At 41.3% G+C, this 13,310-nt stretch overlaps 1 protein-coding gene across 3 annotated transcripts; it reads left to right on the top strand.

Moving 5' to 3' along the window:
• Positions 1–257: 257 nt before the first annotated feature.
• Positions 258–11,387, top strand: LOC135499031 (high mobility group protein 20A-like). 3 transcript variants are annotated; one of them, XM_064789660.1, is made up of 10 exons: positions 258–322; positions 1,489–1,605; positions 2,535–2,623; positions 2,928–2,977; positions 3,526–3,738; positions 5,258–5,378; positions 6,079–6,131; positions 7,150–7,234; positions 7,878–8,093; positions 9,400–11,387. In XM_064789660.1, the coding sequence occupies exons 2-10, from the start codon at positions 1,499–1,501 to the stop codon at positions 9,540–9,542; spliced, it is 1,077 nt and encodes a 358-aa protein (XP_064645730.1). In that variant the 5' UTR covers positions 258–322; positions 1,489–1,498; the 3' UTR covers positions 9,543–11,387. The 3 variants fall into 3 exon arrangements, with proteins under 3 accessions (XP_064645730.1, XP_064645727.1, XP_064645729.1); XM_064789657.1 differs by having other exon boundaries at positions 2,928–2,980; XM_064789659.1 differs by lacking the exon at positions 258–322 and adding an exon at positions 390–448 and having other exon boundaries at positions 2,928–2,980.
• Positions 11,388–13,310: the final 1,923 nt, after the last annotated feature.

Genomic DNA, 13,310 nt, shown 5'->3' with positions numbered 1-13,310 from the left:
TAGTAATGTATTACAATTGCATGTTGCAAAGAAATGGTCATATTGATAATACAAATTTTCACGAATGAAACTATGAGGCTTCAAAATAATGCCTACATTTTTTTTTCTGTCAAATGATACATTTCTGATAATTACATGACGAAATCAAAAACTAAAGTTTATTAGTGGCATGACTGTATTTTTGCAGCATAGTCTAGCAGCGTAATACTCCGAGCAGCTACTTATCACTTTGTACACACTTTCCATATGCAATAATCCTTGCCCGGAGCCTGAACAGGTTCCTGTCAGTCGCCATTTTTATTATTCAGAACACCCCTCTAAGGTGAATTGCGAATAATAGGAAACACATGCTTTTTCTCCGGTTCCAGGAAATCCACAGGGATTTGAGGCAATTGTGGGAGTGACTTGTCATCAGACTCAAACATTCAGAGCAGCAAAGACAGACTGAGTGACACTGGCTGTTTAGTGCATTGATGAGGCCTTGTATTGTGACATGTATACATGATGTATAGTGTAGACTGTAGGCTAGTAGGCCTATCGCCATAACTTGTCATCCTATATTCACATCATTGACGCGCTACCCAGCACGTAGGTCGCGTTTAACTCACACATAGGACATAGTCATAGGTCACTCGTAAAATACGCTAAACATATGTTAGAGAGATAAGCGTGTGTCATTGGCGTGCGTACGTTGCCCATCAATGACGCAAAGCAGGATGGATGTTATTTGTGATTTGGACTGTAGTGTTCATGTCAACATGATGAGAAGAGTAACGATGCGCGATATTCATCACCACATCTGCATTCTCATTGACATTTACGTCATGACGTTAATTCCCAAAAAGTGGTGATACAATGGGACGTGTATTTTTGTATGACCGCGCTCAACATTGCTTAACTTCCACTCTGGGGCCAACCACTGGACCATAAAGGAATTCCCTCATGGCCGGCGGGTTAAGCCGTGCCATATACCTGGCCCTGGGGTTCATTCCCCCCTTCGGACAGAGATGGGTCGTCCTCAATCCTACTTAGCGCTTCATGCGTCTCAATACCGAACTACAATACAAATCCAGAGCTCGCAGCGTGTGGGAAGGTCTGCCAGATGTACGTGCCGGTCACCGATCCAAAGGTTGACTGCGCTCAACGTTGCTTAACTTCCACTCGGGGACCAATGCGCCAACCACTGGGCCATAAAGGAATTCCCTCATTGCCGGCGGGTTAAGCCGTGCCATATACCTGGGGGTACTACCTCTATACAGGACGCCTTGGCGATATTGCAACCCTCCAACCTCCCCCATAGTACGCCCATGAATTAGTAGTAGTGTGATTTGAGTGCCTTTTGGGCGCATTTTCTTCAGTGCCTATTCTGGGCGCATGGCCAGCGATAAAAGCTGCAGGGGGCATGTGACTAAGTCTGATACACCTATAGGGGTTATGCTCGCCCTTGTTATGCTAGTTTACTGTAATTTTCTTCTCCAAACACTTCAGGTGAAGCGCCATGGATCTGGGATCGGCCGGTAATACGGGGATATTACCAAATTACAACTTTGAACATTTCGAAGATGAAGTATCAAAGGAGAGCAATGATCTGACTGTGGACGCTCCGTAAGTCTTCTCCCTTCTCTTCTTACTGCAATATGGGATAAAATTGGCCCAAAGTGAAATTGGTCCACACATTTTCCACTCTACAGCTTGAGCCATGGTAAAGCTTTTATTTCAACTGAATCATTGTACAAAATATGTAAAAAGATAACTCAGTTGGCTAATGTTATCAATCATACATATTCTGGCCAAAATATAATTTATGGGGCAGTTTCCTACCCAGGGTGCCCATGAAACAGTGGGGATTAGAGTGGGGTTGAAGCTCGTGGAATTTGATCGTATTCTAAGCATCAAGCGGTAGGCCTCCACCACAGGGCTCTATCATGTCTACCACCATGCTGTATGCTGGTCACTGGCCGTCCATTCCAGTTCATACCAATAGCATCCCGCGAAGATGACGTCACTGCAGCTGCTGCCCTCTATTTCCCCATCGCTGAATTACAGGCAATGTCGGACAAACATGCGGTTTCGTAATGGATTCAGGCTTTCTAACTAGGGCAGTTGGACTCAATCTGGCACATGTCCGAGTGTTGGAAATACTACATAATTGTTCTGAATATTTCTCTCTCTGACTCCATGGTGTCATTCATGCTAAAAACAATGCAGGGTCAAAGATAATTGACTTTGAAATAAGCTCAAATGTGTAGAAATAAGTGTCGATGTCCGACTGTCACGTGACTAAAACGTCATCAATATCTTATTCAAATGACCTTGTGAGCTATAAATAGTAACTTCGCAGAATGCTATTGGAGTATAGTGTGAAGAATGATTGGTATGCAATAAGAACAATCCTAAAAACAGGGATTTTGTTGGAGCTGGTACCTGAAAGCAAGGCCACACTAGATACCGTTTGTCATAAATCGCTTGTGGTGAGTAGCCTACATGTACCATAAATTTTTCAATAGAAAACACTTTTGTTTTGCTACTTCTAGGTTTTCCACATCTGATGTGCGAGCTTTTCCAGCTAGCCAAGCGGATGTTTCCCTAGCCAATCCTGGGATGCTGGCGGACGTTTCACAAGGTAAGCCGCCCAGGACAGTGCAGGATGTTTTGGACATTGTAGCCTTCATGGAGTAGGGCAGTGGAGATGGCCAATGAAACTACTGACTTACTGGCCGAGAGAAATGAGTCTGACCAATTGTGTGAAATGTCTAATGTGTGATCCGTCACAGCAAAACCAGTCGCATGTTGCTCTGAGCTTGGCAGGTTGAGACAGACTGTTTGTTCATTTCTCTGTCGGAAATGTCCCAGGGGTTTGTTTGCAGGGCCAGAGAAACGATTCCCTCAGGATGATTTTGACTTTGTGGTATTTGTTATATTTCCAGTTCAGCTGTTGGAGCAAGGGGCTGTGCATCCTGGGGATGAAAACCAAGATGTAGTAAGTTAGATTTGGACACCTAAATCCATCCTACTGCTATGATTTCGTTGAAATTGCTTCGATCAACCAGGCCCACCATGCACACGAGTAAGGCCTGATCACTCCTTTAATGACAATGGATGAATGCTCTTTCCCCACTTTGCCAAATGTTTTCAAAGGCCTCCTCCGTCGTTAAATATTTGAATTTTGTAATTGAATTAGAAAATGTTGACTATGTTCTTGTGTAGACAGATATACAAATACTGTAACTACCAAGTTTCACCAAATTTGTATGCATAATAACTGTACTACGGCATTGTGTATAACTGCATTTCTATTTTCCTGGACCACCAGTAGTTACGAATTGTTTACTCCTTTAAGTTAATATCTATATATGGAGAGCAAAAGTCAGTTTCTCATCTTTTCAAATAGATTCATCGGCTTAGAACATTAGAGAAAGTATTCACCTTGAAAATATTTTGTCCTTACACAAAGGACTTCTTCAGTACCGACTAAGTACCAGTTGTTACCTGTAGTAAAGCTTTTATTGTTCTGTTTGTTTACAGAAGAAGAAAGGTGGCTGGCCAAAAGGCAGGGCCAGGAGAAAAAAGATCCAACGTCGAGATGTCAACGCTCCACGCCAACCACTCACCGGCTACATCCGATACCTTAACGACCGCCGAAATAAATATCGTGCTGAGAATCCCACCATGTCGTTTTCCGAGGTTACGAAAATCATGGGGAATGAATGGAGTAAGCTGCCACTGCATGATAAACAGGTGGGTCTTGTAAGCTACGAAATTCAATGCATGTTATGTTATGTTATCCCAGTAAGCTGCCACTCCATGATAAACAGGTGGGTCTTGTGAGCTACAAAATTCAATGCATGTAATGTTATGTTGTCCCAGTAAGCTGCCACTCCATGATAAACAGGTGGGTCTTGTGAGCTACGAAATTCAATGCATGTTGTGTTATGTTGTCCCAGTAAGCTGCCCCTCCATGATAAACAGGTGGGTCTTGTGAGCTACAAAATTCAATGCATGTTGTGTTATGTTGTCCTAGTAAGCTGCCCCTCCATGATAAACAGGTGGGTCTTGTGAGCTACAAAATTCAATGCATGTTGTGTTATGTTATCCCAGTAAGCTGCCACTCCATGATAAACAGGTGGGTCTTGTGAGCTACAAAATTCAATGCATGTTGTGTTATGTTTATGTTATCCCAGTAAGCTGCCCCTCCATGATAAACAGGTGGGTCGTGTGAGCTACAAAATTCAATGCATGTTGTGTTATGTTGTCCCAGTAAGCTGCCCCTCCATGATAAACAGGTGGGTCTTGTGAGCTACAAAATTCAATGCATGTTGTGTTATGTTGTCCCAGTAAGCTGCCCCTCCATGATAAACAGGTGGGTCTTGTGAGCTCCAAAATTCAATGCATGTTGTGTTATGTTATCCCAGTAAGCTGCCACTCCATGATAAACAGGTGGGTCTTGTGAGCTACAAAATTCAATGCATGTTGTGTTATGTTATCCCAGTAAGCTGCCACTCCATGATAAACAGGTGGGTCTTGTGAGCTACAAAATTCAATGCATGTTGTGTTATGTTGTCCCAGTAAGCTGCCCCTCCATGATAAACAGGTGGGTCTTGTGAGCTACAAAATTCAATGCATGTTGTGTTATGTTGTCCCAGTAAGCTGTTACTCCATGATAAACAGGTGGGTCTTGTGAGCTACAAAATTCAATGCATGTTGTGTTATGTTGTCCCAGTAAGCTGCTACTCCATGATAAACAGGTGGGTCTTGTGAGCTACAAAATTCAATGCATGTTGTGTTATGTTGTCCCAGTAAGCTGCCCCTCCATGATAAACAGGTGGGTCTTGTGAGCTACAAAATTCAATGCATGTTGTGTTATGTTGTCCCAGTAAGCTGTTACTCCATGATAAACAGGTGGGTCTTGTGAGCTACAAAATTCAATGCATGTTGTGTTATGTTGTCCCAGTAAGCTGCTACTCCATGATAAACAGGTGGGTCTTGTGAGCTCCAAAATTCAATGCATGTTGTGTTATGTTGTCCCAGTAAGCTGCTACTCCATGATAAACAGGTGGGTCTTGTGAGCTACAAAATTCAATGCATGTTGTGTAATGTTGCATTTTCAGATTCCAAACTTTGAAGAAATTTTTTTCGCAAAATGGGAAAACGGATGTAATTCTGTCGTTTTGCTACATGTATGATGAAACTCTTTTGGTCTAATTTTGACATGGGCGTTTGGTCTAACTTATCAATGATCGAATGGTTTCCTTTCCAGCACTACCTTGACGAGGCCGAGCATGACAAGGAGCGTTACATGAGAGAGCTGGAGGCTTACTACAAGACGGAGGCGTACAAGATCTTCATTCAGCGCAAGAATGAGAGGAAGATGAAAGGAGGTAAGACCCAGCTAATTATCATTACTGTCACGGAACATGATTTTCTTTCATGGAGACACTGCAGAAAAAATATTATCACAACCTTGGCATATGTAAAACAGGGTTCTCCACAGGGTTTTCTCAAGGTAGGGAAGTAACATGGATATTCGAGAAGTTTTGCCAGTGTTCAACACAAGGTAGGGTGGCCAGTAGCTTTAGGTAGGGTGGCCCTTCAGAAACCCTTTGCAAAATTCTAGAGCAAGGAAGGGTGGCTGCTTCCAAGGTAGGGTGGTAAGCTGCCAGCGTAGGGTGGGATGCCCTGATAAATGGCCTTGTGAAGAACACTGGTAAACGCAAATGTGGATTGAGAAAATAGAGAATATATAGATTTGCATGATCTTTTCCCCTTACAAAAATTAAAAGAAGCCATGAAGATGAGAGGTATCATTTTGTATGTATTGTCTTGCCTATGATAGCAAACTTTGCTAATTTCTAGCGGGTCAAGTGCAGCTCAGCGCCACGCAATCAAAAAGACAGATAATTTTTCCCAGGACAATATTGTTGTTGAATTCTTTATAACATCCAATAGGAGTATCTTTTTGCAAAAGCTTCAAAATTACAAGGATGACAAATCACTTTACGCCAGTTTCATATCATATCAGAAGTGTCGCTTGATGTCTATCACACAGCTCAAAGTAACTTGTCAATTTCACCCTTTCAGAGATGATGGATGAAGACAGTAATTTATCGGATGTCAATGGAGGAGCTTTAGAGGTAAGTTCGCCTCATAGTCCTGTTTAAAATATTTTTAAAGTTGAAAGCAAAGAAAGAATGAATGATACAAACTGATGGGCATCTGCATTGTCATCATCAGCCTCAAAAACGATACCATTCATAATCTTCTGTGGCATATGCAATAGTGGCAATGGTGTGTACATGTTCTGCATATTTGTGGCAGTACTCATGGTCGGAAGTCAAGTTCGGAAATGAATCAAATTGACCTAGTGGTTAACACTGCTGGCTACCACGCAATAGGGCCCGGGGAGAACCCAGGATTGTATTTCTGGATGAACCGATGTGGCTTTCAAGGAACTAAAATTCCTGGGTCTTCATAACACGTGTACAACGTATGACATATTCGAGAGTCTGTCAGATGAGACTAAAAGGTGTGACCCCTTGTACCTGAGTGTCTATGCCGGGGCAAGTAAAAGATCCCACATAGGTGGACAGTAGCCTATAGTGGACTCCATACCTCTGGGAAAAATCCAACAGGGTTATGCCGCCGGTAATGATATGATACCATGATGATGATGATGATGATGATGATGATGATGTTGAAATATGGGAGATGGGGGCATAATCAAACAAACCCAGAGAACTAGGATCATGAATTCAAGTTTCTTATTTAAAAAAATCGAGATCATCGATCATGATTATATAATCTACAGTGGAACCTCCCTTAGGCACCTATTCCATAGAGCTATACCCTATACTATACTTTACGCGAACAATAGTTTCATGGTCATGCACCCTTTGTGAAGCCATTGTTCGCGTATAGTGTAGTATACCGTATACCTCTATGGAATAGGTGCCTTAGCGGACACTTCTCTAATAAAGACAACCTCTCTATTAAGGACACTTTTTTTGGTCCCAAATTGATTACTTCCATTCAGTTTGACCTCTCTAATCAGGACACCTCTCTATTAAGGATGGCACTTGTCAGTCAAAGGGTGTCCTGGATAGAGAGGGTCTACTGTATGTGGAGCCCCTTGAGTGCTATCCGTTGTTACAGGTGATGAATGACAACACGCACAAGGAGGAGGAGAAGAATTTTGATATCCCCATCTTTACAGAGGAGTTCCTCGACCACAACAAAGGTACGTAGTTCTTGTGCAGAAATTAGAAATTGATGGTCCCTTTCTCTCAAACCTTGAGGGTTCCCTCGTTTGCTTTACTCCATTTTTTTGAAATATTTTTCGCTGCAAAGATAAAACTCAAAATTCGACGAATACTGACAAAAAATCATCAAAATCGAACGAGTAATAATGAAGATAGAGCTATTTTTCAACAGCGCATTTACTGCCAAGTGGCATGTTTTTCAAGGGTTTCACTGCCAAAAGCATGTTTTTCTCGTAAAAAACATGCCACTTGGCAGTGAAACCCTTCATTTAACAAAAAGGTTAAATGACGCTATCTTCATTTTCACTCTTTCGCTCTTGATGATTTATTGTCAGTATTCTTAGAATTTAGTTTACTATCGTTAGCGAAAAATATTTTTTTTAAACTTTGAAATAAAAGCTAAGGGTTTTTTACTTGGCTGATTACATAATGAAAGACTCATGCATTCGCATTCCTGCCATACTGTTCATGCATAAATAGAAAACACGATTTCTGATAATGTCCTGAAAACCCCATTGGAATGGGTGCGTTGGTTTGGGAGATATTGAATGAAGAAGGTGTTGATATTAATATGATCAGGACTGTACTTACAAAATGTCACCTACATCTACTTTCACTAAGTGCGTGAGGCCGAGTTGCGGCAGTTGAGGAAACAGAACACCGAGCTCGAGGAGCAGAATGCCATCCTGAGTAAACATATCGAAAACATGAAACAGGCCATCGAGAAGCTGGAGGTGGAAGCGGTGCAGCAGAGAAGCAACAACATGGCATTACAGCAGCATCTGGATGGTCTACGGACCACTCTCACCACGAACTTCGCTGCAGTACCTCTGCCAGGTTGGTACAGTAGAACCTCCCTCAGCGGACACCTCTCTATAAGGGACAACCTCTCTATGAAGGACACTAGTTTTGGTCCCAAATTGGTTGTTTCTATTCAAGTTGACCTCTCTAATCAGGACACCTCTATATTAAGGACAGCACTAGTCAGTCTCAAGGGTGTCCTTAATAGAGAAGTTCTACTGAAGTTTAGATATCATTTCTGTGGCTCATTCATTCCTCTCCAGGGTTGGCTCTGCACTTGGATGGGTCATTCTCCAGCGAGGAGGCAGGATGAGCGTTTGATGTGTGCTACTATGGTTAGGCACCAATTGAGTTCATTGGCCTTGTGACTATCTGATCTGATTTCACCGGCAGAACTACCGCGACTGTATTGCTAGGGCTGATCAGATCACCCTGACATCATTTTCCAAATCAAAAAAATGTATTTTGAGACCAACATGATGATAAACCAAAACATTTAGAGTGATATGTTGGCGTTATTTTTCAAGATATACAAATAGTTTGGTCAATTCATCTTTGCATTACCATGTTTTTAATAAAGCCTTACCAATATAGTCTGGAGGCCAGTGCTTGAATCACGTTCAGACTGATCATACTGATACAAACTGCTATCTGGACACTTCACATGTAGTTTACCCCACAGTGTCTGCAGAGAATGCCTCGCTTTCGAATTGTGCACCAAGGTAATGTGTATGGTGCATTGTAGTATGTAAATGTTGAAACAAGCCAAATGAAACAAGTCAAACTAAACGATCCAAATAAAGGTGAGCTGAAAGATCAAGTTTACATGTAATATTCATTGCAGGATTCGGTCTAGTATGTTTATGGCATGAAATATAATATTATTCACATAGTCCCATTCAGTTTGGTTCATTTTATGTTTTGCAAGGTGCACAACGAAAATTTTCATTCACTCGTTTATTTTGGCTTGTTTAAAACATGAAAGTGCCAAATTAAGTTGGCCTGAGTGAATAAAAGTGATTTTTCATTTCCTGCAAATATAAACCTTACGCTTTGCAATCATATTACATCTAAATGTGATCTTCAATTTCATGTTTAGAATGTGTTTTTGGTTCGTTTAGTTTGGCTTGTTTTATTTGGCTCGTTTCAACATTTACATACTACCAGCCGGTGTTTTCGGTAGAATATCCAAATGCACGTCACGAACCTTCCACACGCTCAGCTTCAGCCTTACTTTGGAATGTTACTTTGACCCATCAGCTTTGAGATCAGAGTCAGTATATTCAGTGACCATGGCATCGGTGATAACGGCTCCTGCATTGTGTTTTTTCTCTCCTTGCAGGAACGAACGAAATTCCTCGCCTGGAATCTATCGACACGTACATGGCGAAGCTTCACACGATTATTCTCGACGCTCCTCAGGAGAATGAACACCTCATAGCGACTGTAAGAGACATTGTGGGACACCTCAACTTTGATACTTGAATTGAATACAAATTCTCCATCGAAGATGAACCTAATCTCAAGTTTGAACAAGATGTTGTTATAGATTTGAATACAAATTCTCCATCGGAGATGAGCCTTATCTCAAGTTTGAATAAGATGTTGTTATAGATTTGAATACAAATTCTCCATCGAAGATGAACCTTATCTCAAGTCTAAACAAGATATGGTTGATTCCAATACAAACTCTCCATCGAAGATGAGCCTTATCTCAAGTCTAAACAAGATATCGTTGATTCTAACCCTTAAAGCGCCAGAGGCGACGATCGTCGACATAAGGGGGAAAGCGCCAGAGGCGACGATCGTCGACAGCAGACATTTAGTTCCACCTGTCTGCTAAGAGATGGCAGTGAGTGTGCATGTACGCTCTTTGGTACTTCGACAGTGATGCTTAGCACAAAATGGCATCGAACAAATTTCAAGTTTCTATACAAGCTTTTGAGTATTTTATCAAAAACTTGAAGCCCCATTTTCGCGGGAATGACGTCATCAGGAGTAATTAGCGCTGCTACGACTAATTAGACGGATGCTTCGACCAGGAATCGGATGGAAACGATGTATTTAGACCCAGATTTCATATTAAAATACCAAGGGAGGTATAAAAAGCTGATGGAGGTATGTTCTGGCCATATTTTTGTTGATTATGGGTATTTGCACTAATTAACCCCTAATTAGTAAATTTTGGCGGGAAATGTCACAAAAATCGACGGGAATTACCATTTGTATAAAATCATCAGTACATTCCATGGTGTTTGTAACAAAAATAACGTTGTTATTAATCATTTTCAAAAATGCTCGGTTAATTCGGCGCTCAGGGGTAATATGATTTTGTTAATTCGGCGCTTTAAGGGCTAATACAAATTCTCCATCGAAGATGAACCTTATCTCAAGTTTGAACAAGATATGGTTATTGATTTGAATACAAATTCTCCATCGAAGATGAACCTTATCTCAAGTCTAAACAAGATATGGTTATAGATTCGAATACAGACTCTTTATTGAAGATGAACCTTATCTCAAGTCTAAACAAGATATGGTTATAGATTTGAATACAAACTCTCTATCGAAGATGAACCTTATCTCAAGTCTAAACAAGATATGGTTATAGATTCGAATACAAACTCTTTATCGAAGATGAACCTTATCTCAAGTCTAAACAAGATATGGTTATAGATTCGAATACAAACTCTCTATCGAAGATGAACCTTATCTCAAGTCTAAACAAGATATGGTTATAGATTCGAATACAAACTCTTTATTGAAGATGAGCCTTATCTCAAGTCTAAACAAGATATGGTTGATTCCAATACAAACTCTCCATCGAAGATGAACCTTATCTCAAGTTTGAACAAGATATAGTTATAGATTTGAATACAAATTCTCCATCGAAGATGAACCTTATCTGAAGTCTAAACAAGATATGGTTGATTCCAATAGAAATTCTCCATCGAAGATGAGCCTTATCTCAAGTCTAAACAAGATATGGTTGATTCCAATACAAATTCTCCATCGAAGATGAGCCTTATCTCAAGTCTAAACAGGATATGCTTGGAGATTTGAATACGAATTCTCCATTGAAGATGAACCTTATCTCAAGTCTAAACAAGATATGGACACAGCTTGAAAAAAAGTTTAAGGTTTACGGTTTTGCACGCTGCGCTTTCCACGCATTCCCTGTATAGATTTGGCAAATAACTACTTTGTGGCTGTATCTGTAAAGGTAACACACTACAGGCACAAATGGTCAGTCATTTTATTTTGTCATTTCGTCATTTTGCTGGTGTAATCAAAACATGTGACAATAAAAAGGTGACAGTTGTATTTGTATCTAATATCGTTGATTATTGATGCTTTTATATCTGTGCAGAAAATGAAGTGTGGTGCATATCTGACCCGTCACAGCAAAATCTGGTGCAAGTAAAATTGCCCTGAGCTTCGCAGGTTGAGACAGACCGGTTGGTCATTTCACTGTCATCTGCCTTTTCTAAAATCCGAGTACACCAATTTCCCCATAATCTCCTGTTGTCATTTCAGGTCATCTTCTGTGTAACATGTATCTGCTTTTACTGCTTTGTCTGATTTTGTGGTCACATATGAAGATTGTGGTTTGAAAATCGACATAAAAAAGCATTTCTGAGTTGGCAACACTATGGTGTTGCCCCTGCCAAGTTTGTTGAGGCCAATTGCTCATTCCAGCTAGATTTATGAACATTCCTATTTCATCTTTAACTTCAAGCTCCAAGAGTTGAGGGTTGACCATAGGCGCCACAATTTTACCTAAAGCAATTGGAACTCTTTCAAGACGAAGTAAATGTCAATTTTAAGGGTGGGAGTCTGTTCTCTGGAAAGCAAAGAACCGACCTGCACATATGAAATTGCCATTCACAGAGCTTGGTTGTGACTAAGGAAATGTCAGCTGATGAACTAAACTCAGAGCATGGTTGTGACAACGCATATTGGTCACTAGTCTAACGAAATGAAAGCTGATGAACTAATCACAGAACATGGTTGTGACTGTAAGTGTAATATCAGATGACAGAACCGTACATGGTTGTGACACACGCATAGTTGTAACTAATGAAATATCGGCTGATGAACTATTCACAGAGCATGGTTGTGACTGTAAGTGTAATATCAGATGACAGAACCGTACATAGTTGTGACACACGCATAGTTGTAACTAATGAAATGTCAGCTGATGAACTAATCACAGAGCATGGTTGTGACTGTAAGTGTAATATCAGATGACAGAACCGTACATAGTTGTGACACACGCATAGTTGTAACTAATGAAATGTCAGCTGATGAACTAATCACAGAACATGGTCGTGACAACGCATAGTAGTCACTAACGAAATGACAGCTGATGAACTAATCACAGAACATGGTTGTTACTTTAAACTTTTTACTGTTGCTGGCGGTTTAACAATATCATGTGAGTGTGGTGGTGTATCTAACCCCAGATATCCCTCCTCCCCTTCAGAATTGGATGGTGGCATAAGGTCCTACAGTCTATTAAGGGACAATGTACGAGACCGGACCTGAACGGGAAACGACATGACCATGATACCGTTTCCCGCCTCGATCAGCGAAGTTCAGTCGTACACGGATTTGCCTATGATGTCGGAGTGTCTCGTAAACTTTGCTCCATTGCGAGGCCGCTGGACCCTGAACAGCAATATGGTAGTCCTATCTGGTGGGCTATATACAGCGTTATCTAACTCTGAACCCACGAGTCCCGTTGTAGCATGAGATGTAATCTGGTATCGGAGCTGTCGGGATGTGAGGTACACGATCCTGTTTGCAAAAGTCCTTGAACGTCTTATTCTTGAAATTTGAACCACTCTAAGTCCGATACAATGATAGGCTATGCAGTAACCCGTCCACTGCAAATGTCTGAGGTAATTTTGATATGGGGTTGGTTGATGTACATGAAGGAGAGCTCATAAAATGTCGAGGTACTTGACCAAGATCATCCACCCTTCATATCCGGCAATATGAAGAGGAGCGCATTTACCCCTGATGGGAATAGAGGTTGACTGCTCGATTCTGTAATGCATATGTTTGCACGCGACAGACGAGCTATCTCTTTGTATGAAGCATCGCTCCGACAGGGTGTCATGGCAACAGGCCTGGGACAACGCCTAATGACCCGCGCCAACCAGTTCCCGGCCCGCCCGAGTAATCTCCAAGAACCTTCCAAAGGGCGCCATAACACCACGATGATCCTGGCGGGACGCTTCCACAACT

This window comes from Lineus longissimus, chromosome 14 (genome assembly GCF_910592395.1).
Source record: "Lineus longissimus chromosome 14, tnLinLong1.2, whole genome shotgun sequence".
Taxonomy (NCBI): Eukaryota; Metazoa; Nemertea; class Pilidiophora; order Heteronemertea; family Lineidae; genus Lineus; species Lineus longissimus.
The sequence above is the reverse complement of the archived record's forward strand: the minus strand, read 5'-3'. Positions and strand labels throughout refer to the sequence as shown.

Coding starts and splice junctions, on each gene's coding strand:
- LOC135499031 (XM_064789657.1), top strand. CDS start 1,499: ATGGATCTGGGATCGGCCGGTAATACGGGGATATTACCAAATTACAAC. Junction 2,981..3,525: donor GGGATGAAAACCAAGATGTA/GTAAGTTAGATT, acceptor GTTTGTTTACAG/AAGAAGAAAGGTGGCTGGCC. Junction 6,132..7,149: donor TCAATGGAGGAGCTTTAGAG/GTAAGTTCGCCT, acceptor CCGTTGTTACAG/GTGATGAATGACAACACGCA.